The 25,871-nt window shown below is 42.0% G+C and overlaps 1 protein-coding gene across 1 annotated transcript in view; it reads left to right on the top strand.

Moving 5' to 3' along the window:
- Window positions 1-25,871, top strand: part of LOC112222779 (single-minded homolog 1-A-like) — a 29,034-nt gene that overhangs the window by 248 nt on the left and 2,915 nt on the right. The window contains exons 2-11 of the mRNA XM_024385524.1: window positions 296-892; window positions 6,325-6,407; window positions 7,231-7,320; window positions 7,479-7,587; window positions 7,700-7,785; window positions 8,124-8,323; window positions 8,571-8,677; window positions 18,543-18,690; window positions 24,823-24,988; window positions 25,217-25,640. Coding sequence (XP_024241292.1) covers window positions 718-892; window positions 6,325-6,407; window positions 7,231-7,320; window positions 7,479-7,587; window positions 7,700-7,785; window positions 8,124-8,323; window positions 8,571-8,677; window positions 18,543-18,690; window positions 24,823-24,988; window positions 25,217-25,640 — 1,588 coding nt within the window. The 5' untranslated portion in view covers window positions 296-717. The remainder of the gene's footprint in view (window positions 1-295; window positions 893-6,324; window positions 6,408-7,230; window positions 7,321-7,478; window positions 7,588-7,699; window positions 7,786-8,123; window positions 8,324-8,570; window positions 8,678-18,542; window positions 18,691-24,822; window positions 24,989-25,216; window positions 25,641-25,871) is intronic.

The raw sequence follows: 25,871 nt of genomic DNA, 5'->3' as shown, positions 1-25,871 counted from the left end.
GTATTTGACACTGCCTTGAAACGAAGATAGTCATTATCGACTAATAAAATGAGTGTGCGTATTGCCACTGTCTCTAGCCTAATTACTAAAGTTTAGTAAACCAACCTAATTGGTGCGTAATGCGCATTGCAATCAATGGTCACCACAAGTGTGATGTTCACATTTTACAAGGCCTATCTGGTGCAATTGAACGTATGCAAATCACCATTTTACATCAGTTGGCCTATGCCTATTTGAACAATATTAGGTTCAACGTGTTAATGTATTCTCGCATATTATTATTATTTTTCTTCAGAAGGACATGATATCTTCGGCAACGGTGTGAAGGACCTGAACTCCTCACAGAGATGTTGGGCCCAAGTGGATGTCATGTACAATGAATCTGGAGCTATGGCCGATTACTCCTCATAATATACAGGATACTCAGATCCTTCTTCGCCATTTTAACCTATCCTGGAAGTAACATGGGAATGTTCATATTTTATTTCTGGATTTAGTCAGGAAGGAGAACCGAGCAGCTACAGTGTTACCTTGACGCACCACACAAGTTATCCGCGCCCGAGCAATACAGTTCGTGCTTTGGAAGAGCCAGCGCGTAAAACAGAATGCATGGGTGTCAAAGCAGTGAAATGATATAGAATTGAGATCTGTATGTTGACTGACTTTTATTGTTTGGTGAATTCACGCCAAGGTCGAAGAAGATAGAATTATTTGAAAATGAAAGAAAAATCGAAAAATGCTGCCCGGACTCGACGGGAAAAGGAAAATAGTGAATTCTATGAGCTGGCCAAGCTATTGCCTTTACCTTCTGCCATCACGTCTCAGCTTGATAAAGCTTCAATTATTCGACTCACAACAAGTTACTTGAAAATGAGAATTGTTTTTCCTGAAGGTAAGGTTCTGATATTATTACATTAAACGTTGTTATATTATGAGGATTATTATTAGGCTATTATAACAACCAACGTTTATATTGATGTTACCATAAGTGTTATTGGTATATTTAAAAATATTTTTGTGTTAGTTACGCTTTTTGTTTTTATTTTGATGCTAGATATTCATGTTCTTATGCAAGGCTAATAATTCAAATCATAATTCCAAATGTTGCCACATATTATCAAATGACTTTGTTGCCTCATCTATTCACTGATATACATGTGTAATGTGTTATATTATAATGATGTCTTATAATGATGAATCATGTCATGTTATTAACGTTTTTATTCTGCTCTCATTCTGCAAAACGCCTGTGCTGCCACTTCTCCTCATTTACACGAATCATTGGGGAATCAATAAGACTACAGTAATTATTGTGTTTACGTATGGGAGAGGTGTAGGCCTACATTAATCTAAATCAAGCTATATGTTGCATAACATAACTCGTTAGGCCCAATTAAATTCCATTCAATAATCTCTCCACTGTTGCATGTGAAGGGAATACTTTTATTTACCTATGTTATTTCCCATACTGATATATGGAATAGTTCTATATTTTAGTTGGTTATATATTGTCAAATATAAGCAGTCCGAGAGAGAGTCAAAATGCCATACGGATTTAAGATAACTTTTGTAGGCCTTTCGAAATTGTGGCAATATTATTAACTAGGGCAAAAAATACAATTCATTGGAATTTGTTCTATCAAAATCTACCATGTTTTTCCAAAACAAACTTGATTCATGCCGAAGTAGCCTAAAGATGGCAACTTTATGCACACAATGTCCTGTGAAAGAAGTAGTGTGCGCGCATACATGGATAACTGACCGTTGTACACACCTCTTTGTCTGTGAAGAATACACTGTGCGTGTCTTTTTACATGTATACACGTGTAGTCCCCTTTCAGAGTCAGGCGACCATGATGCCCATGGAAGACGATTAGCCGTCATTTGCCACCTTCTCTCCGCGGTCTCAACGGGCCCCTGTTCTGCGTGACCGCTACAGAGCCGCGCCAATTAGCGTCACCCGAGCGACTAGCGGTCTGATCCTTACGAACATATGGGGGCCTTGTAACACTGAGGCAAAGAAGAGAAGCGACTTCTCAAGAATGACTTCTCAAGCTCAGGCTGTTAAGACACACACACAACAAACAAAAAAACGCACGAGAGTATATGGATTGTGGATTTTGCTTAAAATCGATCCCCCCTGTGTCGAATGTTGTTTTTAGGCCTATAGGCCTAACCTATGTATGACGTTGCAGGTGATCAACGATTCATCGCATGCACAGGCGTCTTGGGCGTACACGTAGATATTATCATATCAATAATGTTAATGCAGTCAGTATAAGAAGTGGAACATGTTTCATCTAAATTATATTTGACAAATTCCATAAGCACACGCGATTGGTTGTTTTGACATTGTGACAAGTGTCATATCTCGTCTACGGTTATTTTTATCTTCATCAGTGTTTTACTGTTTTACTGAGTTGCGGAAGGACCGCATATCTGGTTTACACTACACATCTACTTCAAATTGGGGGATTCCTCACGAACTAAAAACAACAAAAATACCCTGATTTGGGGGATTTTCACGAAATTGAATCCGTAGAAGGGTCCTTTAGAGGAAGAATTGTTGACATATATTTGACATTTGTATATTAAAGCATAATTGAGAAATAAAGACTTGAATGTCGAATATTTGTGACATTTTCGACCTTCCCAGGCTCTATAATGTTTCATCTGTAGGTGCTACAAAGCAGAAATTGGTTTCATATGAAGCTTTGCCACTTGCTCTGTGATATTAGTAGTATTTTGATTTCAATTACAATTTTATTACATTAATTTATAACAATTTAACATTTTTTATTTGTTTTTTTTTGTTTGTTTTTTTCAATATAGGCCTATGGTTTAACATAGTACAGATCTACCTACTCTACAGGCATATCAAAGTTCCATAGTGGGATCTCTTTTAGTTTTACATCTATGGACCATTTTATACAGTGAAATTGACAAAGTAGTCAATGTAGCCAATCGCAACCCTCCTTTTACCTGCATCATTGCACATCCTGCAAATCACCAGCAGAGGGCGACCATTTTGAATCCATTTTCACATTCCCTCATTGATAATACTTACAAATGACTCTAAAAGTAGCAGAGATCCCACTCTGGAACTTTGATAGCCTGTAGAGTATATTATGTTCAGCCATACATAGAGAAATTAACCAAATCCAAATTGGTAACCTAATATTTTCAATGTTCATGTTTATTTTTCAATATTAATACATTTGTTATACATTTTTATAAAAAATAAATAGCTGATATCACAGAGCTAACAGTAAAGCTTCATATGACACCAATCTTTGCTTTGTAGCACCTACAGATGAAACATTATGGAGTCTAAAAGGAGGCCTGGCTAAGACAAATGTCAGAAATATTCCAACTTCAATTAATTATTTCTCAATCATGCTTTAAGATACAAATGTCAAATATATGTCAACAATTATTTCTCCAAAGGACCCTACTTTCGATTACATCTAGTGAAAATTCCCAAAATCTGGCCACTCCAATCTGCCCCCAATACATTTTCAATCGATGAGCCATGATCACCATTGAAGTTAAATTGGTACAGAATTCACGGGTGCAACAAATATAGCCTCTTATAGCTTCCTCAACCTATATTAATGAGACAGAACAACAATAAGCCTGCCATGCACCCACTGGTAGTTAAAAGGTTTTTGGCGCTCAAAAGAATTTGGAGCACCATTTCTTACTGTTGAAAATACCTAAAATGTACGTTTTCCGTTACAGTGTAAGCTAAAGGCTATCATAGGTTATCAATTTAAGCTCGTTATAGATAGGCCCGCCTACTCTTTAATATTGATAAAAGAGGAGAGTAGAAAAAATGTAAATCAGAAATAGTCTATCTAGTGTTACCAGAAGCTCATTTCAGTCACAATTTGTCTGGGTGAATGGAATGATGGGGAAATTCTGACAGGCCTATGCTTAATTCGGTTTTTTTTAATCGCCGTTTTAATAGGCTACCGCTTACGGTTTCCACACTTGATAAGGAAACAAAGCATGCGGTCGTTTCCCAACACAAGCATATGGTAAAATAAACTGATGAATAATTGAAGCTACAGTCTCACAGGGAGGGGGGGATAGTGGCTGTATCGGGGAATATTCTGTATACTCAGTTTAGGAGGGTCCTGTCACTGATGCGTTTTACGATCCGTATTGCGAGCCATGTGCGTTCCTCATTAAATAGCCTCTGCTGTTTTAAAGGGCTGTCCAAACACACACTGCTGCGAGGAGTGCAAAACAAATCGCCTTGAAACACATAACACAACGTCGAATTAGGCCCGGAAAGTGACAGCGTGTATTGCAAAGAACGTGTTCCGAGTATTCGCCAGTAAAAGATTATATGAAAATGTATAGAGGTGAGAGGGTTTTATGGCCTTTATTGACAGCGAGCGGTCAATAACCTTTGCTCCACCCCATGTGGTCCCACCGAGTTGAATTACAAGTCACATCAGAGAGAGAGAGAGCGGGAGAGGCGTGTTGATGCGTTTGTTTTTCTGAAGTCTTCCGCCGCTGTTAGATCAATCGAAAACACAAACAGACATACAATGCGTATTTGGGCCACCTCACATTTTTTGGCATTAAATAATCATAACAGCAAACAATGTGTCTGGTTTATCAGGCGTTACTGACGCAAAAAAAGGCAATATTAAAATCATAATTCCAATATAGGACATTATTAGGCCTAGCCCATTTCTTGGAAGGATTTTTAAGCTTTTTGTTTTCCTATACCTTGTTGAAACCTGCACAATTAACGGAACACGATATATGTGTGTGTAGACATACAAAACATATTATGCTTCTTCTAAGAGCTGAGGCCCGTGTAAATAATGATCTAAATCTGTTGTGGACGCGCACGTGAGCAAAATAACAAATTGAGCTCAGAGAAACTGGGAGCTTTTTCAACTGCAATTTTATAGGAGACGAATACATTTTCTAGCCATGCATGCGAGCAATTGAACACTCTTTCAGGACAGGGCTCTCCAGACTAATCTTTGAGTCGTCGCTAACGCTTCTTTTGTTTGAAATGTAGGCCTACTTTTGTTCGGTTTGGAGCACTTCATGTCGCAGGAGTATCTTTAGATCCTATTTCTGAATGTAATGCCCAATTTGGTGATTATCTTAAGCGCGCGTTGATGTCGAAGAGAGCCTAATTCCCTGCGGTAGGTCAAGTGCGAGAACCTAAAGGCCCCAGCTCGAGCTCCCACACAGATTACCATGGCGCGGAGAGGAACAGACAGTCCCACCTATGGGGTCATCACTAGTTACCACAGCCTATTTGTACAATTGTACATGTTCTAAAATGTGATTTTAAATCTAACCCTTATCTTAACCACACTGCTAACCTTATTCCTAATCCTAACCTTAAATTAAGACCAACAAAACTAATGTATTTTTTTCCATACATTTTTACAATATAGACAATTTTGACTTTGTGGTTTTGGTACCTAGTGGTACCTATGGCCCTGCTTACTTGTAATTAGCTTAACACGTGACGTATTGACACACTAAAAACGGGCCTAGTATGATTATAGTTTTCCCCCCCAACAAGCTTCCACATGTTACGTTATTGCCAGTAGGCCTATAGGTCTATCGGTGATAGTAATTCATCAGAAAGATATAAAATGCTAAAGGTTAAGAGATTTAGATTAAATCATTGTCTATCGAATAATAAATGATTTTCCATATGACACTGAATGGTCCAGCTCCTGTAGTGAAGATGCTGCATATTTGAGTTGTGGTTAAGGACTAATTTGTTTGTTTCAGTTGTGTAAACGTGAAGTGCATTTTTGGTTAATATTAAAGTGCGAAACGTTTTTGTTGTTGTTGTGATCTTTGCACGGGCACGTGTTTGTTTTCGTATGGAATTTGCATTGCAATCGGGATTGCGCGGTGGTTTACCAGGGACAGCAACTCTTATTTGCTTTATCGAATTTTGTTGGTTCCTTCGGCTGTGCGGTGGAGGAGATTTGCACGTCCAATGTCCAGCGATCGCTGTGAAATCAGGTGTGCTCAACTGAACGAATAATATTAGGTTTTTAAATATATACCCAAACATTATATTTATTTCAAGTGTGAATATTAATATTATAATTCACACTAAAATAATTGATTTTAACGCTGATAGCCATATTATTACATTCACACAATTACTTCGAAAATGAATAATGCATCTCAAAGGCATCCTCTCTATTATGATGATGAGTATTATTATGTCGCTTTTATTATTATGTCGATTTTATTTAACTTATGTACATTCATTCTAAAATACAAACTGATATTCACTTATTTTCCCACCCATGTGTGTTGCAGGGCTGGGAGAGTCCTGGGGCCACGTGAGTCGGACCAGATCTCTGGATAATGTTGGGCGAGAGCTGGGATCACATCTGTTACAGGTGGGATCACATATCCTACAGGTGCAGACTTATTTGAATTTTGAACGCCATTTTTTTCTTTGGAATATAATAGAAATGTAAAAAAATGTCGAATGGTAAAGTGTTTTTATTATTGTAAATTCTGTACACATTACTTATTTTTTTATTCTATTATTATTATTATCATTATTATTATCATCTTTATCCCACGTGACAGCAGCAGTTGTCGCCCGTTATCCATATTTTAAAGGGAGAGTGATTTTCTTCCTCACATCTCCCTCCTGCTGCTCTCATTCTTGTGGATATAAATCTGGAAATATCTTCAACGCATTCATAGTCACGCGCTGCGCCTCTCTTCTCTCCTCCAGGAGTCTCTAGTTAACAAGGGTTTGTTCCTACATGATCGTAACAACACTAAATGTAACACAGCAAAAGTACCATGGCCTAGTAGTTATAGTATAGTCGAAGTTCTAGACTATAATGATATTAATAAGTATGCAGACATTATTAGTGTGTTTCTATTGATAATTTCAAGGTTATTAATAATTTCAAGATAATGAATTTGGATACATTGAACAAAATATTATTATTATTATGCTAATTGGTAACAACATTTTTGATAGTCAACCGATAAAAAAACAATGCTACGATGCTGTCATAGACGTGTCTCTGGTATTTTTCTTATTTTGTATTGACAACAGATTGATTGACTATTAATTTGAGAAATTAAATAATCGAATGACCTGTATAGTAACATTAATATGTAGACCTAGCTATGCAAAGATCCACGCACATTTTGTCCACATTTGACCTAATTAATATATACATTACAATTATTTTTCAGACGTTGGACGGGTTCATTTTTGTGGTTGCTCCTGACGGGAAAGTAATGTACATATCTGAAACAGCATCGGTCCATTTGGGCTTATCACAGGTAGGCTGCTGCACAATCCGTCTTTATTTCGATTAAATTGATTGCTTTATTTTGCATTGATTTAAATCGATCCTTGTGCTTTGTGCTACAGTAGACATAGCCTATAGTCCTATGTTTTACGTTTCTTGAAAACAATGACTAAACGTGTATTTTAACAGGTAGAGCTGACCGGAAATAGTATTTACGAGTACATCCACCCCGCTGACCACGACGAAATGACAGCCGTGCTGACAGCTCACCAACCCTGCCACTCGCACTTTGTCCAAGGTATGGTAGCCTGTGTATGCTATGTTGATTGACTGACTGAGCACTGAATCACGTGTCATGGTATTTACATTATATGGTCTTCTTTGATTGCGTTTTCTCTCTGTCTTTGAAGAATATGAAATGGAACGTTCATTCTTTTTGAGAATGAAATGCGTCCTCGCGAAAAGAAATGCTGGTCTGACATGTGGTGGATACAAGGTAGGCCTATGTTACTGCCATCTTTCTCAATGTCAAAGTTGTTAGATTATATAGAGCCATTTCAGTTTATGTTGATGGTGTGACTGAATTGTTGATAGTTGGCACAGGGTCTTTATAATTGAAGCCTATTTTTTAAACTTCTCTGGCAAACTGCACTTGATTTTTGAAAAATCCTTCAAACTGTAGTTTTAGCCCTGCTAGAAACTCTCCGTTCCCATGCATTCCATAATAACAGAAATCTCTTGCAATACCTCTAAACTGGTTGAATACATATTTCCCTATGTGTATTCTTATATATTGTAGGCCTTCATGCATATTTGTGTGTACAATTCTGTCAGGTGATCCACTGCAGCGGGTACCTAAAGATCCGTCAGTACAGCCTGGACATGTCTCCATTTGATGGCTGCTATCAGAACGTGGGCTTGGTGGCGGTGGGCCACTCTCTACCTCCTAGCGCTGTCACTGAAATCAAACTACACAGCAACATGTTCATGTTCAGAGCCAGCCTGGATATGAAGCTCATCTTCCTCGACTCCAGGTAAATACAACATTTAACCCAACTCACACACTGGAGATGCTTAGTGTTCCCAAATACTTAAGGTTCCACTTTAAACAACTTCTAACGGCTTTGTTGAGCATTCATAACGTCTTCATAAACACTACATAGATGCATGAGTAGTCATACACATCTGAAATAATGAGGAAGATGCAGAAATTGGGTACGTTCTGTATGCATATGTATCAGTAATTCTGAGCGTGTGTATTTAATATTGTGTATGTCCCAGGGTAGCTGAGCTGACAGGCTATGAGCCCCAGGATCTTATAGAGAAGACGCTCTATCACCATGTCCATAGCTGTGACTCCTTCCACCTGAGATGTGCACACCACTTGTGTGAGTTAGGTTTGTTTTGCTCTCCTACAGTTACTATCTCCCAGTCCTCAGAACTAGAATTTTCTATCTGTGATATATTAACAGTGTAGTGGCAATAGTAATACAAAAGGCATAACTAACACCACTGTCTGTGCTGAATGTTATACAGATATCTAATGTACTTACAGTGCATTCAGAAACTATTCAGATCCCTTGAATTTTTCCACATGTTGTTACGTTACAGCCTTATTCTAAAATGGATTAAATCGTTTTTCCCCCTCATGTAAATACACGCAATACTCCATAATGACAAAGCAAAAAATGTTTTTTAGACACTTTTGCAAATGTATTAAAAATAAAAACTGATATCAAATTTACGTAAGTATTTAGACCCTGTACTCAGTACTTTGTTGAAGCGCTTTTGGCAGTGATTGCAGCGTTGAATCTTCTTGAGTATGACACTACAAGCTTGGTACACCTGTATTTGGGAGTTTCTCCCATTCTTCTCTGCAGTTCATCTCAAGCTTTGTCAGGTTGGATGGGGAGCGTTGCTATCACAGCTATTTTCAGGTCTCTCCAGAGATGTTCGATCAGGTTCAAGTCTTGGTTCTGGCTGGGCCAGGCCACTCAAGGACATTCAGAGACTTGTCCTGAAGCCACTTCTGCGTTGTCTTGGCTGTGTGCTTAGGGTCGTTGTCCTGTTGGAAGGTGAACCTTCACCCCAGTCTGAGGTCCTAAGTGCTCTGGAGAAGGTTTTTATCAAGAATCTCGCTGTACTTTGCTCCGTTCATCTTTCCCTCGATCCTGACTAGTCTCCTAGTCCCTGCCACTGAAAAACATCCCCACAGCATGATGCTGCCACCACCGTGCTTCACCTTAGGGATGGTGCCAGGTTTCCTCCAGACATGACGCTTGGCATTCAGGCCAAAGAGTTCAATCTTGGTTTCGTCAGACCAGAGAATCTTGTTTCTCATGGTCTGAGAGTCTTTAGGTGCCTTTTGCCAAAGTAGGCTGTCATGTGCCTTTTACTGAGGAGTTGCTTCCGTCTGGCCACTCTACCATAAATGCCTGATTGGTGGAGTGCTGCAGAGATGGTTGTCCTTCTGGAAGGATCTCCCATCTCCACAGAGGAACTCTGGAGCTCTGTCAGAGTGACAATCGGGTTCTTAGTCACCTCCCTGACTAAGGCCCTTCTCCCCTGATTGCTCAGTTTGGTGGTCCAAACTTCTTCAATTTAAGAATGATGGAGGCCACTGTGTTATTGGGGACATTCAATGCTGCAGACAATTTTTGGTGCCTCAACACAATCCTGTCCCGGAGCTCTGTGGACAGTTATTTTGACCTCATGGCTTGATTTTTGCTGTGACATGTACTGTCAACTGTGGGACCTTATGTAGACAGGTGTTTGCCTTTCCAAATCATGTCCAATCAGTTGAATTTACCACAAGTGGACTCTAATCAAGTTGTAGAAACATCTCAAGGATGATCAATGGAAACATGATGCACCTCAGCTCAATTTAGAGTCTCATAGCAAAGGGTCTGATTACTTATTTAAATAAGGTATTTCTAAAAACCTGTTTTCGCTTTGTCATTATGGGGTATTGTGATTTTTATTTAATTTAATACATTTTAAAACAAGGATATAACGTAACAAAATGTGGAAAGAATTCAAGGGGTCTGAATACTTTCCGAATGCACTGTAATTGTACTTTAATAATTGCTTTACATCACATGAAACAAAGTGCCTTTTTTTCCATTTCTAAATGCTTTATGAACTATCTGATTGATATTATAGTTTCACGTGACTCGAGTCTAAAATATTATCTGACAAATAAAATATAATCTTTTTTAATTATGTCTTATCAGTTCTAATATATTTTGTGTAATTGCAATAACCTGCTCTACTTAGAACAACATCCATCCTCTAACAAAAATGGTGCCGGAAGAAATGACAGCAGTTTTACGGTCGCCCAACCAATTGTGCCATTATGTTTTTTTCCCCGCATTATTTGTACATAATGTTTCTGCCACCGTATCTTACGGCAGAAAAGAGCTTCTGGATATCAGGACAGCGATCACTCACCTCGGATTAGACAAAAATCTTTCTACAACAAGCTAGACGCACAGGACATTCTCCAAACACCCGGCAGGGCCGACATCCCAGTTATTCGCAAGAGGAAGCGACGCAGGTACAGATGACGAAGAGCCGGATGCCTTGAAAGGACCCGCAGAAGGCGAGTAGGAAAGCTGCCGTTGCCAACAATATTACTCGCCAACGTGCAATTGTTGGACAATAAATTAGGCGAGGTGCGATCACAAATATCCTACCAACGGGACATCAAAAACTGTAATATCCTATGTTTCACGGAATCGTGGCTGAATGACGACATGGATATTCAGCTAGCGGGATATATACACTTCACCGGCAGGATAGAACATCACACTCCTGTAAGACGAGGGGGGGGCGGTCTGTGCATATTTGTAAACAACAGCTGGTGCACGAAATCTAAGGAAGTCTCTAGATTTTGCTCGCCTGAAGTAGAGAATATTGTGATAAATTGCAGGCCACACTACTTGCTTAGAGAGTTCTCAGCTATACTATTCGTGGCTGTTTATTTACCACCACAAACCGATGCTGACACTAAGACAGCACTCAGTCATCTGTATAAGCAAAAAGGAAACCACCCACCCAGAGACGGCGCTCCTAGTGGCCAGAGAATTTAATGCAGAGAAACTTAAATCAGTTCTACCAAATCTCTATCAACATGTTAAATGTACAAAATTAAATGTACAAAATTAAAGCAGGAAGCACCAGTGACTCGGTCTATAAAAAAGTGGTCAGATGAAACAGATGCTAAACTACAGGACTGTTTTGCTATCACAGACTGGAACATGTTCCGGGATTCTTCCGATGACATTGAAGAATACACCACATCGGTCACCGGCTTTATCAATAAGTGCTTCGAGGACGTCGTACCCACAGTGACTGTACATACATACCCCAACCAGAAGCCATGGATTACAGACAACATTCACACTGAGCTAAAGGGTAGAGCTGCCGCTTTCAAGGTGCGGGACTCTAACCTGGAAGCTTACAAGAAATCCAGCTATGCCCTGTGACGAACCATCAAACAGGCAAAGTGGGAATACAGGGCTAAGATTGAATCATACTACACCGGCTCCGACGCTCGTCAGATGTGGGGACGGCATCCCCAGCCACGCCCTCAGAGCATGCGCAGACCAGCTGGCCGGTGTGTTTACGGACATATTCAATCAATCCCTATACCAGTCTCTTGTTCCCACATGCTTCAAGAGGGCCACCATTGTTCCTGTTCCCAAGAAAGCTAAGGTAACTGAGCTAAACGACTACCGCCCCGTAGCACTCACTTCCGTCATCATGAAGTGCTTTGAGAGACTAGTCAAGGACCATATCACCTCCACCCTACCTGACACCCTACCCACTCCAATTTGCTTACCGCCCAAATAGGTCCACAGACGATGCAATCTCAACCACACTGCACACTGCCCTAACCCATCTGGACAAGAGGAATGCCTATGTGAGAATGCTGTTCATCGACTACAGCTCGGCATTCAACACCATAGTACCCTCCAAGCTCGTCATCAAGCTCGAGACCCTGGGTCTCGACCCCGCCCTGTGCAACTGGGTACTGGACTTCCTGACGGGCCGCCCCCAGGTGGTGAGGGTAGGCAACAACATCTCCACCCCGCTGATCCTCAACACTGGGGCCCCACAAGGGTGCGTTCTGAGCCCTCTCCTGTACTCCCTGTTCACCCACGACTGCGTGGCCACGCACGCCTCCAACTCAATCATCAAGTTGGCGGACGACACAACAGTGGTAGGCTTGATTACCAACAACGACGAGACGGCCTACAGGGAGGAGGTGAGGGCCCTCGGAGTGTGGTGTCAGGAAAATAACCTCACACTCAACGTCAACAAAACTAAGGAGATGATTGTGGACTTCAGGAAACAGCAGAGGGAACACCCCTATCCACATCGATGGAACAGTAGTGGAGAGGGTAGCAAGTTTTAAGTTCCTCGGCATACACATCACAGACAAACTGAATTGGTCCACTCACACAGACAGCATCGTGAAGAAGGTGCAGCAGCGCCTCTTCAACCTCAGGAGGCTGAAGAAATTCGGCTTGTCACCAAAAGCACTCACAAACTTCTACAGATGCACAATCGAGAGCATCCTGGCGGGCTGCATCACCGCCTGGTACGGCAACTGCTCCGCCCACAACCGTAAGGCTCTCCAGAGGGTAGTGAGGTCTGCACAACGCATCACCGGGGGCAAACTACCTGCCCTCCAGGACACCTACACCACCCGATGTTACAGGAAGGCCATAAAGATCATCAAGGACATCAACCACCCGAGCCACTGCCTGTTCACCCCGCTATCATCCAGAAGGCGAGGTCAGTACAGGTGCATCAAAGCTGGGACCGAGAGACTGAAAAACAGCTTCTATCTCAAGGCCATCAGACTGTTAAACAGCCACCACTAACATTGAGTGGCTGCTGCCAACACACTGACACTGACTCAACTCCAGCCACTTTAATAATGGGAATTGATGGGAAATGATGTAAAATACATCACTAGCCACTTTAAACAATGCTACCTAATATAATGTTACATACCCTACATTATTCATCTCATATGCATACGTATATACTGTACTCTATCATCTACTGCATCCTTATGTAATACATGTATCACTAGCCACTTTAACTATGCCACTTTGTTTACATACTCATCTCATATGTATATACTGTACTCGATACCATCTACTGTATCTTGCCTATGCTGCTCTGTACCATCACTCATTCATATATCTTTATGTACATATTCTTTATCCCCTTACACTGTGTATAAGACAGTAGTTTTGGAATTGTTAGTTAGATTACTTGTTGGTTATTACTGCATTGTCGGAACTAGAAGCACAAGCATTTCGCTACACTCGCATTAACATCTGCTAACCATGTGTATGTGACAAATAAAATGTGATTTGATTTGGCTTGCAAACTGTTACAGACTACAAAGGGAAGCACAGCCGCGAGCTGCCCAGTGACACGAGCCTACCAGACAAGCTAAATCACTTCTATGCTCGCTTTGAGGCAATCAACACTACGGCATGCATGAGAGCATCAGCTGTTCTGGATGACTGTGTGATCACGCTATCCGTAGCCGACGTGAGTAAGACCCTTAAACCGGTCAATCTACACAAGGCTGCGGGCCAGACGGATTACCAGGACGTGTGCTCCGGGAATGTGCTGACCAACTGGCAGGTGTCTTCACTGACATTTTCAACATGTCCCTGATTGAGTCTGTAATACCAACATGTTTCAAGCAGATCACCATAGTCCCTGTGCCCAATAACACTAAGGCAACCTGCCTAAATGACTACAGACCCGTAGCACTCACGTGTGTAGCCATGAAGTGCTTTGAAAGGCTGGTAATGGCTCCAATTTGCATACCGTCCAAGCAGATCCACAGATGATGCAATCTCTATTGCCCTCCACACTGCCCTTTCCCACCTGGACAAAAGCAAGACCTGTGTGAGAAGGCTATTCGTTGACTAAAGCTCAGCGTTCAACACCATAGTGCCCTCAAAGCTCATCACTAAGCTAAGGAACCTGGGACTAAACACCTCCCTCTGCAACTGGATCCTGGACTTCCTGACGGGCCGCCCCCAGGTGGTGAGGACAGGTAGCAACACATCTGCCACGCTGATCCTCAACACTGGAGTTCCCTGGGGTGCGTGCTCAGTCCCCTCCTGTACTCCCTGTTCACCCACGACGGCATGGCCAGGCACAACTCCAACACCATCATTAAGTTTGCAGACGACACAACAGTGGTAGGCCTGATCACCGACAATGACGAGACATCCTATAGGGAGGAGGTCAGAGACCTGGCTGGGTGGTGCCAGAATAACAACCTATCCCTCAACGTAACCAAGAGTAAGGAGATGATTGTGGACTACAGGAAAAGGAGCACCAAGCATGTCCCCATTCTCATCGACGGGGCTGTAGTGGAGCAGGTTTAGAGCTTCAAGATCCTTGGTGTCCACATCAACAACAAACTGGAATGATCCAAACACACCAAGACAGTTGTGAAGAGGGCCCGACAAAGTCTATTCCCCCTCAGGAAACTAGAAAGATTTGGCATGGGTCCTGAGATCCTCAAAAGGTTCTACAGCTGCAACATTGAGAGCATCCTGACCGGTTGCATCACTGCCTGGTACGGCAATTGCTCGGCCTCCGACCGCAAGGCAATTCAGAGGGTAGTGCGTACGGCCCAGTACATCACTGGGGCTAAGCTGCCTGCCATCCAGGACCTCTACTCCAGGCAGTGTCAGAGGAAGGCCCTAAAAATTGTCAAAGAGCCCAGCCACCCCAGTCATAGACTGTTCTCTCTACTACTGCATGACAAGCGGTACCGGAGTGCCAAGTCTAGGACAAAAAGGCGTCTCAACAGTTTTTACGCCCAAGCCATAAGACTCCTGAACAGGTAACCAAATGGTTACCCGGACTATTTGCATTATGTGCCCCCTCCCAACCCCTCTTTACGCTGCTGCTACTCTCTGTTTATCATATATACATAGTCACTTTAACTTTACATTCATGTACATACTACCTCAATTGGCCCGACCAACCAGTGCTCCCGTACATTGGCTAACCGGGCTATCTGCATTATGTCCCTCCACCCGCCAACCCCTCTTTTTACGCTACTGCTACTCTCTGTTCATCATATATGCATAGTCACCTTAACCATATCTACATGTACATACTACCACAATAATACTAACCGGTGTCTGTATATAGCCTTGCTACTGTTATTTTCAAATGTCTTTTTACTGTTGTTTTATTTCTTTACTTACCTACACACACACACACACCTTTTTTTTCGCACTATTGGTTAGAGCCTGTAAGTAAGCATTTTACTATAAGGTCTACACCTGTTGTTTTCGGCGCACGTGACAAATAAACTGTGATTTGATGTTGCACTACAATCATATCATCCAATTATGTTATACAGTTGAAGTCGGAAGTTTATATACACTTAGGTTGGAGTCATTAAAACTTGTTTTTCAACCACTCCACACATTTCTTGTGCATGACACAAGTAATTTTTCCAACAATTGTTTACAGACAGATTATTTCACTTATAATTCACTGCATCACAATTCCAGTGGGTCAGAAGTTTACATACACTAAGGTGACTCTGCCTTTAAACAGCTTGGAAAATTGCAGAAAATGATGCCATGGCTTTAGAAGCTTCTGAAAGGCTAATTGACATCATTTGAGTCAATTGGAGGTGTACCTGTGGATGTATTTTAAGGCCAACCTTCAAACTCAGTGCCTCTTTGCTTGACATCATGGGAAAATCAAAAGAAATCAGCCAAGAAAAAAATTGTAGACCTCCACAAGTCTGATTCATCCTTGGGAGCAATTTCCAAACGCCTGAAGGTACCACGTTCATCAGTACAAACAATAGTAGGCAAGTATAAACACCATGGGACCACACAGCCGTCATACCGCTCAGGAAGGCATTCTGTCTCCTAGAGATTAACGTACTTTGGTGCGAAAGTGCATATCAATCCCAGAATAACAGCAAAGGACCTTGTGAAGATGCTGGAGGAAACAGGTACAAAGTATCTATATCCACTGTAAAAAGAGTCCTATATCGACATAACCTGAAAGGTGGCTCAGCAAGGAAGAAGCCACTGCTCCATAACCGCCATAAAAAAGCCAGACTATGGTTTGCAACTGCACATGGGGACAAAGATCATACTTTTTGGAGAAATGTCCTCTGGTCTGATGAAACAATGTTATGTTTTTCCATAATGTCCATCGTTATATTTGGAGGGAAAAGGGGGAGGCTTGTAAGCTGAAGATCACCATCCCAACTGTGAAGCATGGGGCTGGTAGCATCATGATGTGGGGATGTTTTGCTGCAGGAGGGACTGGTGCACTTCACAAAATAGATGGCATCATGAGGAATAAAAACTATGTGGATATATTGAAGCAACATCTCAAGACATCAGTCAGGAAGTTACAGTGGGGCAAAAAAGTATTTTGTCAGCCACCAATTGTGCAAGTTCTCCTACTTAAAAAGATGAGAGGCCTGTAATTTTCATCATAGGTACACTTCAACTAGGTACCCTTTAAAAGACACCTGTCCACAACCTCAAACAGTCACACTCCAAACTCCACTATGGCCAAGACAAAAGAGCTGTCAAAGGACACCAGAAACAAAATTGTAGACCTGCTCCAGGCTGGGAGGACTGAATCTGCAATAGGTAAGCAGCTTGGTTTGAAGAAATCAACTGTGGGAGCAATTATTAGGAAATGGAAGACATACAAGACCACTGATAATCTCCCTCGATCTGGGGCTCCACGCAAGATCTCACCCCGTGGGGTCAAAATGATCACAAGAACGGTGAGCAAAAATCCCAGAACCACATGGGGGGACCTAGTGAATGACCTGCAGAGAGCTGAGACCAAAGTAACAAAGCCTACCATCAGTAACACACTACGCCGCCAGGGATTCAAATCCTGCAGTGCCAGACGTGTCCCCCTGCTTAAGCCAGTACATGTCCAGGCCCGTCTGAAGTTTGTAGAAAGCATTTGGATGATCCAGAAGAAGATTGGGAGAATGTCATATGGTCAGATGAAACCAAAATATAACTATTTGGTAAAAACTGAACTCGTCGTGTTTGGAGGACAAAGAATTCTGAGTTGCATCCAAAGAACACCATACCTACTGTGAAGCATGTGGGTGGAAACATCATGCTTTGGGGCTGTTTTTCTGCAAAGGGACCAGGACGACTGATCCATGTAAAGGAAAGAATGAATGGGGCCATGTATCGTGAGATTTTGAGTGAAAACCTCCTTCCATCAGCAAGGGCATTGAAGGTGAAACTTGACTGGGTCTTTCAGCATGACAATGATCCCAAACACACCGCCCGGGCAAGGAAGGAGTGGCTTCGTAAGAAGCATTTCAAGCCAGTCTCCAGATCTCAACCCCATAGAAAATCTTTTTAAGTGGAAGAACTTGCACAATTGGTAGCTGACTAAATACTTTTTTGCCCCACTGTAAAGCCTGGTCACAAATGAGTCTTCCAAATCGACAATGACCCTAAGCATACTTCCAAAGTTGTGGCAAAACGGCTTAAGGACAACAGAGTCAAGGTATTGGAGTGGCCATCACAAAGCCCTGACCTCAATCCCATAGAACATTTGTGGGCAGAACTGAAAAAGCGTGGGTGAGCAAGGAGGTCTACAAACCTGACTCAGTTACACCAGCTCTGTCAGGAGGAATGGGCCAAAACTTATTGTGGGAAGCTTGTGGGAGGCTACCCGAAACGTTTGACCCAGTTAAACAATTTAAAGGCAATGCTACCAAATACTAATTGAGTGTATGTAAACATCTGACCCACTGGGAATGTGATGAAAGAAATTAAAGCTTAAATAAATCATTCTCTCTACTATTATTCTGACATTTCACATTCTTAAAATAAAGTGGTGATCCTAACTGACCTAGTTAGTACAGGGACTTTTTACTAGGATTAAATGTCAGGAATTGTGAAAAACTGAGTTTAAATGTATTTGGCTAAGGTGTATGTAAACTTCCGACTTCAACTGTCCATGATCACTAATTAATGCTTCATTATTTTTGGAACAATGATATAAACAAGAATTTCAGTTTCCCTCTAACTCTCTCTCTCCCCCTCTATTTGTCTCTGTGTCTCCCTCTCTTTGTCTCTGTCTCTCTGTCTCTCTCGCTTGCTCTCTGTCTCTCTGTCTCTCTCTGTTTCTCTCTCTCTCTCTCTCTCTCTTCCCCTCCTTCCCTCTCTCTCTCTCCAGTGCTGGTGAAAGGCCAAGTGACCACTAAGTACTATAGGTTCCTAGCTAAGCAGGGTGGCTGGGTTTGGGTCCAGAGCTATGCCACCATCGTACACAACAGCCGTTCCTCCAGACCCCACTGTATCGTCAGTGTCAACTACGTCCTCACGTAGGTGCCTCAGCAGAACCCCAGAGGATAACACATGAAAGCATTGTACAACAGTTATTTCTTATGTGATCCTTGGTGGATGACATACAGGACAAACACTACATCTGTGGGTCATAATATGTGTGCAAGACCCACCGTGTGTATTAGAGGTCAACCGATTATGATTTTTCAGCGCCGATACCGGTACCGATTATTGGAGGACAGTCAGACTGCTCTATCAAATCATATACTTAATTATAATATAATAGCACACAGAAATACGAGCCTTAGGTCAGTAATATGGTCAAATCCGGAAACTATCATTTCGAAAACAAAACGTTTATTCTTTCAGTGAAATACGGAACCGTTCCGTATTTCATCTAACGGGTGGCATCCATAAGTCTAAATATTCCTGTTACATTGCACAACCTTCAATGTTATGTCATAATTACGTAAAATTCTGGCAAATTAGTTCGCAACGAGCCAGGCGGTCCAAACTGTTGCATATACCCTGACTCTGCGTGCAATGAACGCAAGAGAAGTGACACAATTTACCTAGTTTAATATTGCCTGCTAACATGAATTTCTTTTAACTAAATTTTGCAGGTTTAAAAAATGTGTATTGATTTTAAGAAAGTCATTGATGTTTATGGTTAGGTACATTCGTGCAACGATTCTGCTTTTTTTGCAAATGCGCTTTTGTGAAATCATCCCCCGTTTGGCGAAGTTGGCTGTCTTTGTTAGGAAGAAATAGTCTTCACACAGTTCGCAACGAGCCAGGTGGCCCAAACTGCTGCATATACCCTGACTCTGTTGGACAGAATGCAAGAGAAGTGACACAATTTCCCTAGTTGAAAGAAATTCATGTTAGCAGGCAATATTCACTAAATATGCAGGTTTAAAAATATATACTTGTGTATTGATTTTAAGAAAGGTGTTGATGTTTATGGTTAGGTACACATTGGTGCAACGACAGCGCTTTTTTTGCGAATGCGCTTGTTAATACACCCGTTTGGCGAAGTAGGCTGTGATTCAATGATAAATTAACAGGCACTGCATTGATTATATGCAACGCAGGACAAGCAATATAAACCAGTAATATCATCAACCATGTGTAGTTAACTAGTGATTATGTTTAAATTGATTGTTTCTTATAAGATACGTTTAATGCTAGCTAGCACCTTACCTTGGCTCCTTGCTGCACTCGCATAACAGGTAGTCAGCCTGCCACGCAGTCTCCTTGTGGAGTGCAATGTAATCGACCATGATCGGTGTCCAAAAATGCCGATTACCGATTGTTATGAAAACTTGAAATCGGCCCTAATTAATCGGCCATTCCGATTAATCGGTCGACCTCTAGTGTGTATAGCCTACCCTTTAGCTTTTTCTGTACATCACCAATAAGTCTGTAGTACTGTCAGTGGAAAGAATGGTGCTGTAGGTCTAGGGTGTCTGTTATTTTTTCAGTGGATGGTTATATCTCCTAGCCGGAGTCATGTCACCGCAGAGAGAGATCAGCAGTCACATCGGTCCTTGATTTGTTTGGTCTGATGTGATACCTGGCTCTGGGAGGGTCAGGCCAGGCTTGAGCCTGTTCAGATTTTTACACAGCACCACACACACACACAGACTTCTTTGTAGCTCAGCTTAGCTGTTGTTTCCCTCTCTGATAAGATAATGAGTATTGGCACCCCAGGTTTACACAAGCCTTCACTGCAAATCAATTAACGAGAGGTTAATAAGAAATATATTTATTTTTAGGTTAATAAGAAACATGACACGTTTTTTTGGTTAATTTGCTTAAATTACTTAAGTGTAGTGGATGAGGAGTTTTGACAGGATTGTAAATAGGACCTTTTTATTTGTTGAGCTCATTTATAGTGGAACGAAGTTGTGTATTTTCATCTCATCAAAGCCTGTTGACTGTGTTTTTTGTTGTTCTGTAGATGTTAGGATGAAATGTTCGGTTAGATTGTTCTGTCTAATAGGGTGAGAGTTTACAGTAGCTGACAGGAAGGCTGCATCGTTCTATCACTGTTTTCAATTTAGAATAATCATTTCTTGAAAAACTGAAAGTTGTTTACTGTGACTTTCTTCTTCTGTAGAAAAGTTATGATGCGTGGTAGTGTGGATGTCTGTGTGTAGAATAGTTATGATGTGTAGTAGTGTGGATGTCTGTGTGTAGAATAGTTATGATGTGTAGTAGTGTGGATGTCTGTGTGTAGAATAGTTATGATGTGTAGTAGTGTGGATGTCTGTGTGTAGAATAGTTATGATGTGTAGTAGTGTGGATGTCTGTGTGTAGAATAGTTATGATGTGTAGTAGTGTGGATGTCTGTGTGTAGAATAGTTATGATGTGTAGTAGTGTGGATGTCTGTGTGTAGAATAGTTATGATGTGTAGTAGTGTGGATGTCTGTGTGTAGAATAGTTATGATGTGTAGTAGTGTGGATGTCTGTGTGTAGAATAGTTATGATGTGTAGTAGTGTGGATGTCTGTGTGTAGAATAGTTATGATGTGTAGTAGTGTGGATGTCTGTGTGTAGAATAGTTATGATGTGTAGTAGTGTGGATGTCTGTGTGTAGAATAGTTATGATGTGTAGTAGTGTGGATGTCTGTGTGTAGAATAGTTATGATGTGTAGTAGTGTGGATGTCTGTGTGTAGAATAGTTATGATGTGTAGTAGTGTGGATGTCTGTGTGTAGAATAGTTATGATGCGTGGTAGTGTGGATGTCTGTGTGTAGAATAGTTATGATGTGTAGTAGTGTGGATGTCTGTGTGTAGAATAGTTATGATGTGGATGTCTGTGTGTAGAAAAGTTATGATGCGTGGTAGTGGGATGTCTGTGTGTAGAATAGTTATTGTGTAGTAGTGTGGATGTCTGTGTGTAGAATAGTTATGATGTGTAGTAGTGTCGATGTCTGTGTGTAGAATAGTTATGATGTGTAGTAGTGTGGATGTCTGTGTGTAGAATAGTCATGATGTAGTAGTGTGGATGTCTGTGTGTAGAATAGTTATTGTGTAGTAGTGTGGATGTCTGTGTGTAGAATAGTTATGATGTGTAGTAGTGTGGATGTCTGTGTGTAGAATAGTTATGATGTGTAGTAGTGTGGATGTCTGTGTCTAGAATAGTTATTGTGTAGTAGTGTGGATGTCTGCGTGTAGAATAGTCATGATGTGTAGTAGTGTGGATGTCTGTGTGTAGAATAGTTATGATGTGTAGTAGTGTGGATGTCTGTGTGTAGAATAGTCATGATGTGTAGTAGTGTGGATGTCTGTGTGTACAACTTGGCTGTTACCTTTGGAACCCTCACCCGGGAAGGGAAAGTCACTTGGCAAGGTGTCTCTGGAATGAACAACATGTCCATCTGTCTGTCTGCAGACTGTCAACTGTCTCAGTCAGGCATGGGTTCACAAAGTCTTTTTTTTCTTCCTAATAGTTTTCATTTGTTTGGTTGAGTCAACCTGGCCCGAGGTGTCAGATAGAAGGGGGTGCACTGTTGGCACGATTCCATTGTCTCTATTGCCCTTGGCAAACCTCAATCCATTCAAGCTTAAGTATTAGAAAGAAAACTAATACAGTTTGAATCCAGGTCTGGTGGACTGTCTTTCTGAGTGCGGGCCTCTGTCATGCATGAGCACTGATAAGCACTGATAAGCAACACAATTTGCTTCAAGCCAGTTTTCCACTGGAAAAGTCACCATAACGTTCAAACCTCTTTTCACTCAGCATGCGCTTACTTTATCAACTGAACTGCAAACAGTCCAGATATAGATATAGTCTGAGTCAAGCTCTATTGGTTCTGTGAGTGTTAGTATTGGCTCAGTACAGATGTAGGATCTTAATTTGATCACTCTGTTGCAGGAGAACTTTCCTACAATGCAGGAAATGTAAAACTTGTAATTTATTTGAGGTTTAAAAAGGATTCTGAAGTTTGTAATTTTCACTTAGAAATCTTATAATTATAATCCACATCATAATTCACATTTCCTGTTTCTGCAGGATTATTTTCCTGCTGTAGCAAACTGGCTCAAATTAAGAACCTACATCTGAACCTTCTGGTTAGGTCTGTGAAAACTGTGCCACTGCCTTCTAGGATGGGACATTTAGCAAATTTCCTGGTGTGCTGCTGTGTGTAATGTGTATTGCTGCAGATGTAAAAGTGTTCCAGTAAATGAATTAGGCCCATAAAACACTCCATTAACCAGAGGAGGCAGAAGAGGCTGCTCCGTACAGAGGAGAGAAGAAGGAAATGACTCGACATGCACAGCCGCAGACTACCCCCCTCCCCAAATCCATAACGGTGTTTATGAGGTTTTAATTGATAGGCCATAAAGATAAGGAGCGTTTACGGCTGCCAGCTTGGTGAGAGAATAGGGAGTTTAGAATTTGTGGATGAAGATTTCTCATTCCCCCCATGTGATCTTTTTTTTAAACAATTGTTTGACTTTTTATTGAATCACATATACTGTACAGTCAATTAGTACCATCTTGTGATGTTGTTGAGATGTTTTATCGTGTGAGACATTAAGCTGTAATGAGACATTGTGCAAACGTGTTGTTTGCCTCAATGTATCTGTGAGAATAGCATCAGTCAGTCAGTGAATTCATAGTAACTCAGTTCATTAGCAGAGAGAGAGATAACAATACAATGTCATCCACTGAGTGTTCCTGTCCTGTCTGAGGCTAAATAATAATGATAATAATGAGTTCATTATTTCCCCATAAATATCTGAGAGAATGGCATGGGATATAGTCAGTTCATCAGAGAACTATCACAGCCCCTTTCTCACTGTTGTTATCAGAGGCAATGGTGGGTGATTCACACAGTAGCAGGTAGAGGTGTACTAGTCTACACTGATTAACACACAGCTAGTAGGGAACACAGGAGTTCACCTCTGGTTGAACTGCCTCTATGTGTACTAGTACTGATAACCTCTTTGCCTTGTCCTATTGGCTAGTACTGATAACCCGTCCACCTTCCGTCCCTTCCTATTGGCCAGAGCCTGTCCCTGTGATCCCTGACCTTTCTTAGGCAATACTCTGTGTTTACAGCAAGATAAGAACACTTTATCACATAAAGGAGTTGGTGTGTGTGTCATGTACTGAAATGCGTGACCTGACCTGATCCTATGAGAATACTATTCTGTATGTTTTTCATAGTGTTTGTATGGAACATGTATTTCTTGATTGTGTGTGTTTTAGAAATCAAAGTTTGTGTATGTGTATGTATGTGCATGTACCTGTATATGTGTCTGTGTGCGAGGGAGCGTGTGCACATGCGTGGGGTGTGCGTGCATGCGTGGGTGGGTGGAATGGATCAGTGTTTGGCCAGAGTAAACCCTGTCCAGGCTTTTCCATCCATCTTCTCCAACTTGATTCATCATAGTGAACAAAATCCATACGGGGAGGCCTGGGACCTGAAATCGGCCCTGGCATTTCTAACACACTGGCCCATTTTCTTCCTTGACGCCCCTACACCGGACCATTTTTTTTCCTTGATGCCACATTATTAGCCAGATAATGCTTATTATTTGTGAAAATAAATAAAGTTGGACAGTCCCACTCAGCTAAAAATGTACCAGCCCATCTGGCATTTGCCCGAAATGCCCGATGCCCAGTCCACCCCTGCTTTACAGAGAAATCAATTCCCATTTCCAAGTACTGTCTCCTGGCATGGTGTTCCTGTGGGCTTGGTTTAGCCAGACATAGCCCTTAATCGCATGTGTATTTGAACGGACAGCCTCCCCTCTGTTGTATGTTTGTTAAAGGCCTTGTTACAATCCTGATGGAGAAAGCCTCTCTACCGCTCTTTCTCGCTCTCACTCTTGCTCTCTTTCACTCTCTCTCTTCTCTCTCTCTGCTCTCTTCTCTTTCTCTCTTCTCTCTCTCACACACAGACACACATACACCATGCTGCTCTAATTACCAAACCGATGTTAGTGTGTATTTGCACCCTGAGAGTGAAAAAAATAAAATCCCCAGGTAGACAAATGCACAAGCCACACTTGGATAAACAGTCTTATCAGTGGAGCTATCTTGTCTTGTTTAATGAAGGTCTTTATGTAATCCTAACACATAGTTAAATCAGGAATATACCTGTGTATCTACATGATCTACAAGTCCATACTGTATGTGTATGCTTCTGTAGGGATACTGAGTATAAAGGACTCCAGCTGTCTCTGGACCAGGTGACAGACACCAAGCCCTCCTTCCCCTTCAGCAGTGCTCCCACCAGCCTCACTGAGAACCGCAGAGCACCCAAGAGCAGAGTGTCCCGAGCCAAGGCCAAGGCTCGACTGTCCCCCTACACACAGGTGAGGCTCTATAGGAACATACAGCGCTGGTCCTGTACACATCCTTCACAGAGGCAACTCTCTATTTGAGCCAGGATACTGCATGATCTGTCAGTGATGGGAGATGGCTTATACCTGATTTTTCACTTCTTGATTACCTAGGTAATGACTCATATTTCTCCTCTCTCACTCTGTCTTTCTCTGTCTCTCTCCCTCTCTCCCCCTATTGCTCGCTCTCTCTATCTGCAGTACACTGGTTTCCAGGCCGAGCGGTCAGAGTCGGACCAGGATAGTCCTTGGGCAGGATCTCCCCTCACAGACTCCGCTTCCCCTCAGCTGCTGGAGCAGGGGGAGGGGCTTGGCGCCTCCTGTGCCTACAGGCAGTTCTCAGAGCCACGTCCCCTCTGCTACAGCCTCCCAATCACTGAGGAGCACCACCACCACATCCCCAGCGAAAGTCACCCCCACCTCGACAGACACGGCCACAACCAGACGTGCGAGCGGGGCCGCTGTGAGGCAGGGAGGTACTTCCTGGGTGCTCCCCAGGGTGGGACAGAGGCGTGGTGGGGAGCTGCCCGCTCTGTGCTGCCCCTGGCCAACACCTCGTCCCTGGAGAATGGAGAGGGATACGAGAGCAGCGTGCCCCACATCACCTCTATCCACAGTCTGCATAGTAAGTCCCTATCCCTGGCCCTTTAGCTTGTATTACTGTAGGAGGCTGGAGATGGGTGAACTCCACTGTTGCAGGCTCAAAGACACACAGATTTGATTCGGGTTGGTACCAAATCCTGCTCACACTTCAGATCTCCCACCTCTGCTTTATTTAACCTTTATTTAACCAGGAAAGAATATTGTGGTTAAAAAACACTTTTGCAATGGTGACCTGGAAGAGGTCAGCAGGAAA

This window comes from Oncorhynchus tshawytscha, linkage group LG23, assembly GCF_018296145.1.
Source record: "Oncorhynchus tshawytscha isolate Ot180627B linkage group LG23, Otsh_v2.0, whole genome shotgun sequence".
In the NCBI taxonomy this organism is placed as follows: Eukaryota; Metazoa; Chordata; class Actinopteri; order Salmoniformes; family Salmonidae; genus Oncorhynchus; species Oncorhynchus tshawytscha.
Note: the sequence above shows the minus strand (reverse complement) of the source record. Positions and strands in the feature narration are given on the sequence as shown.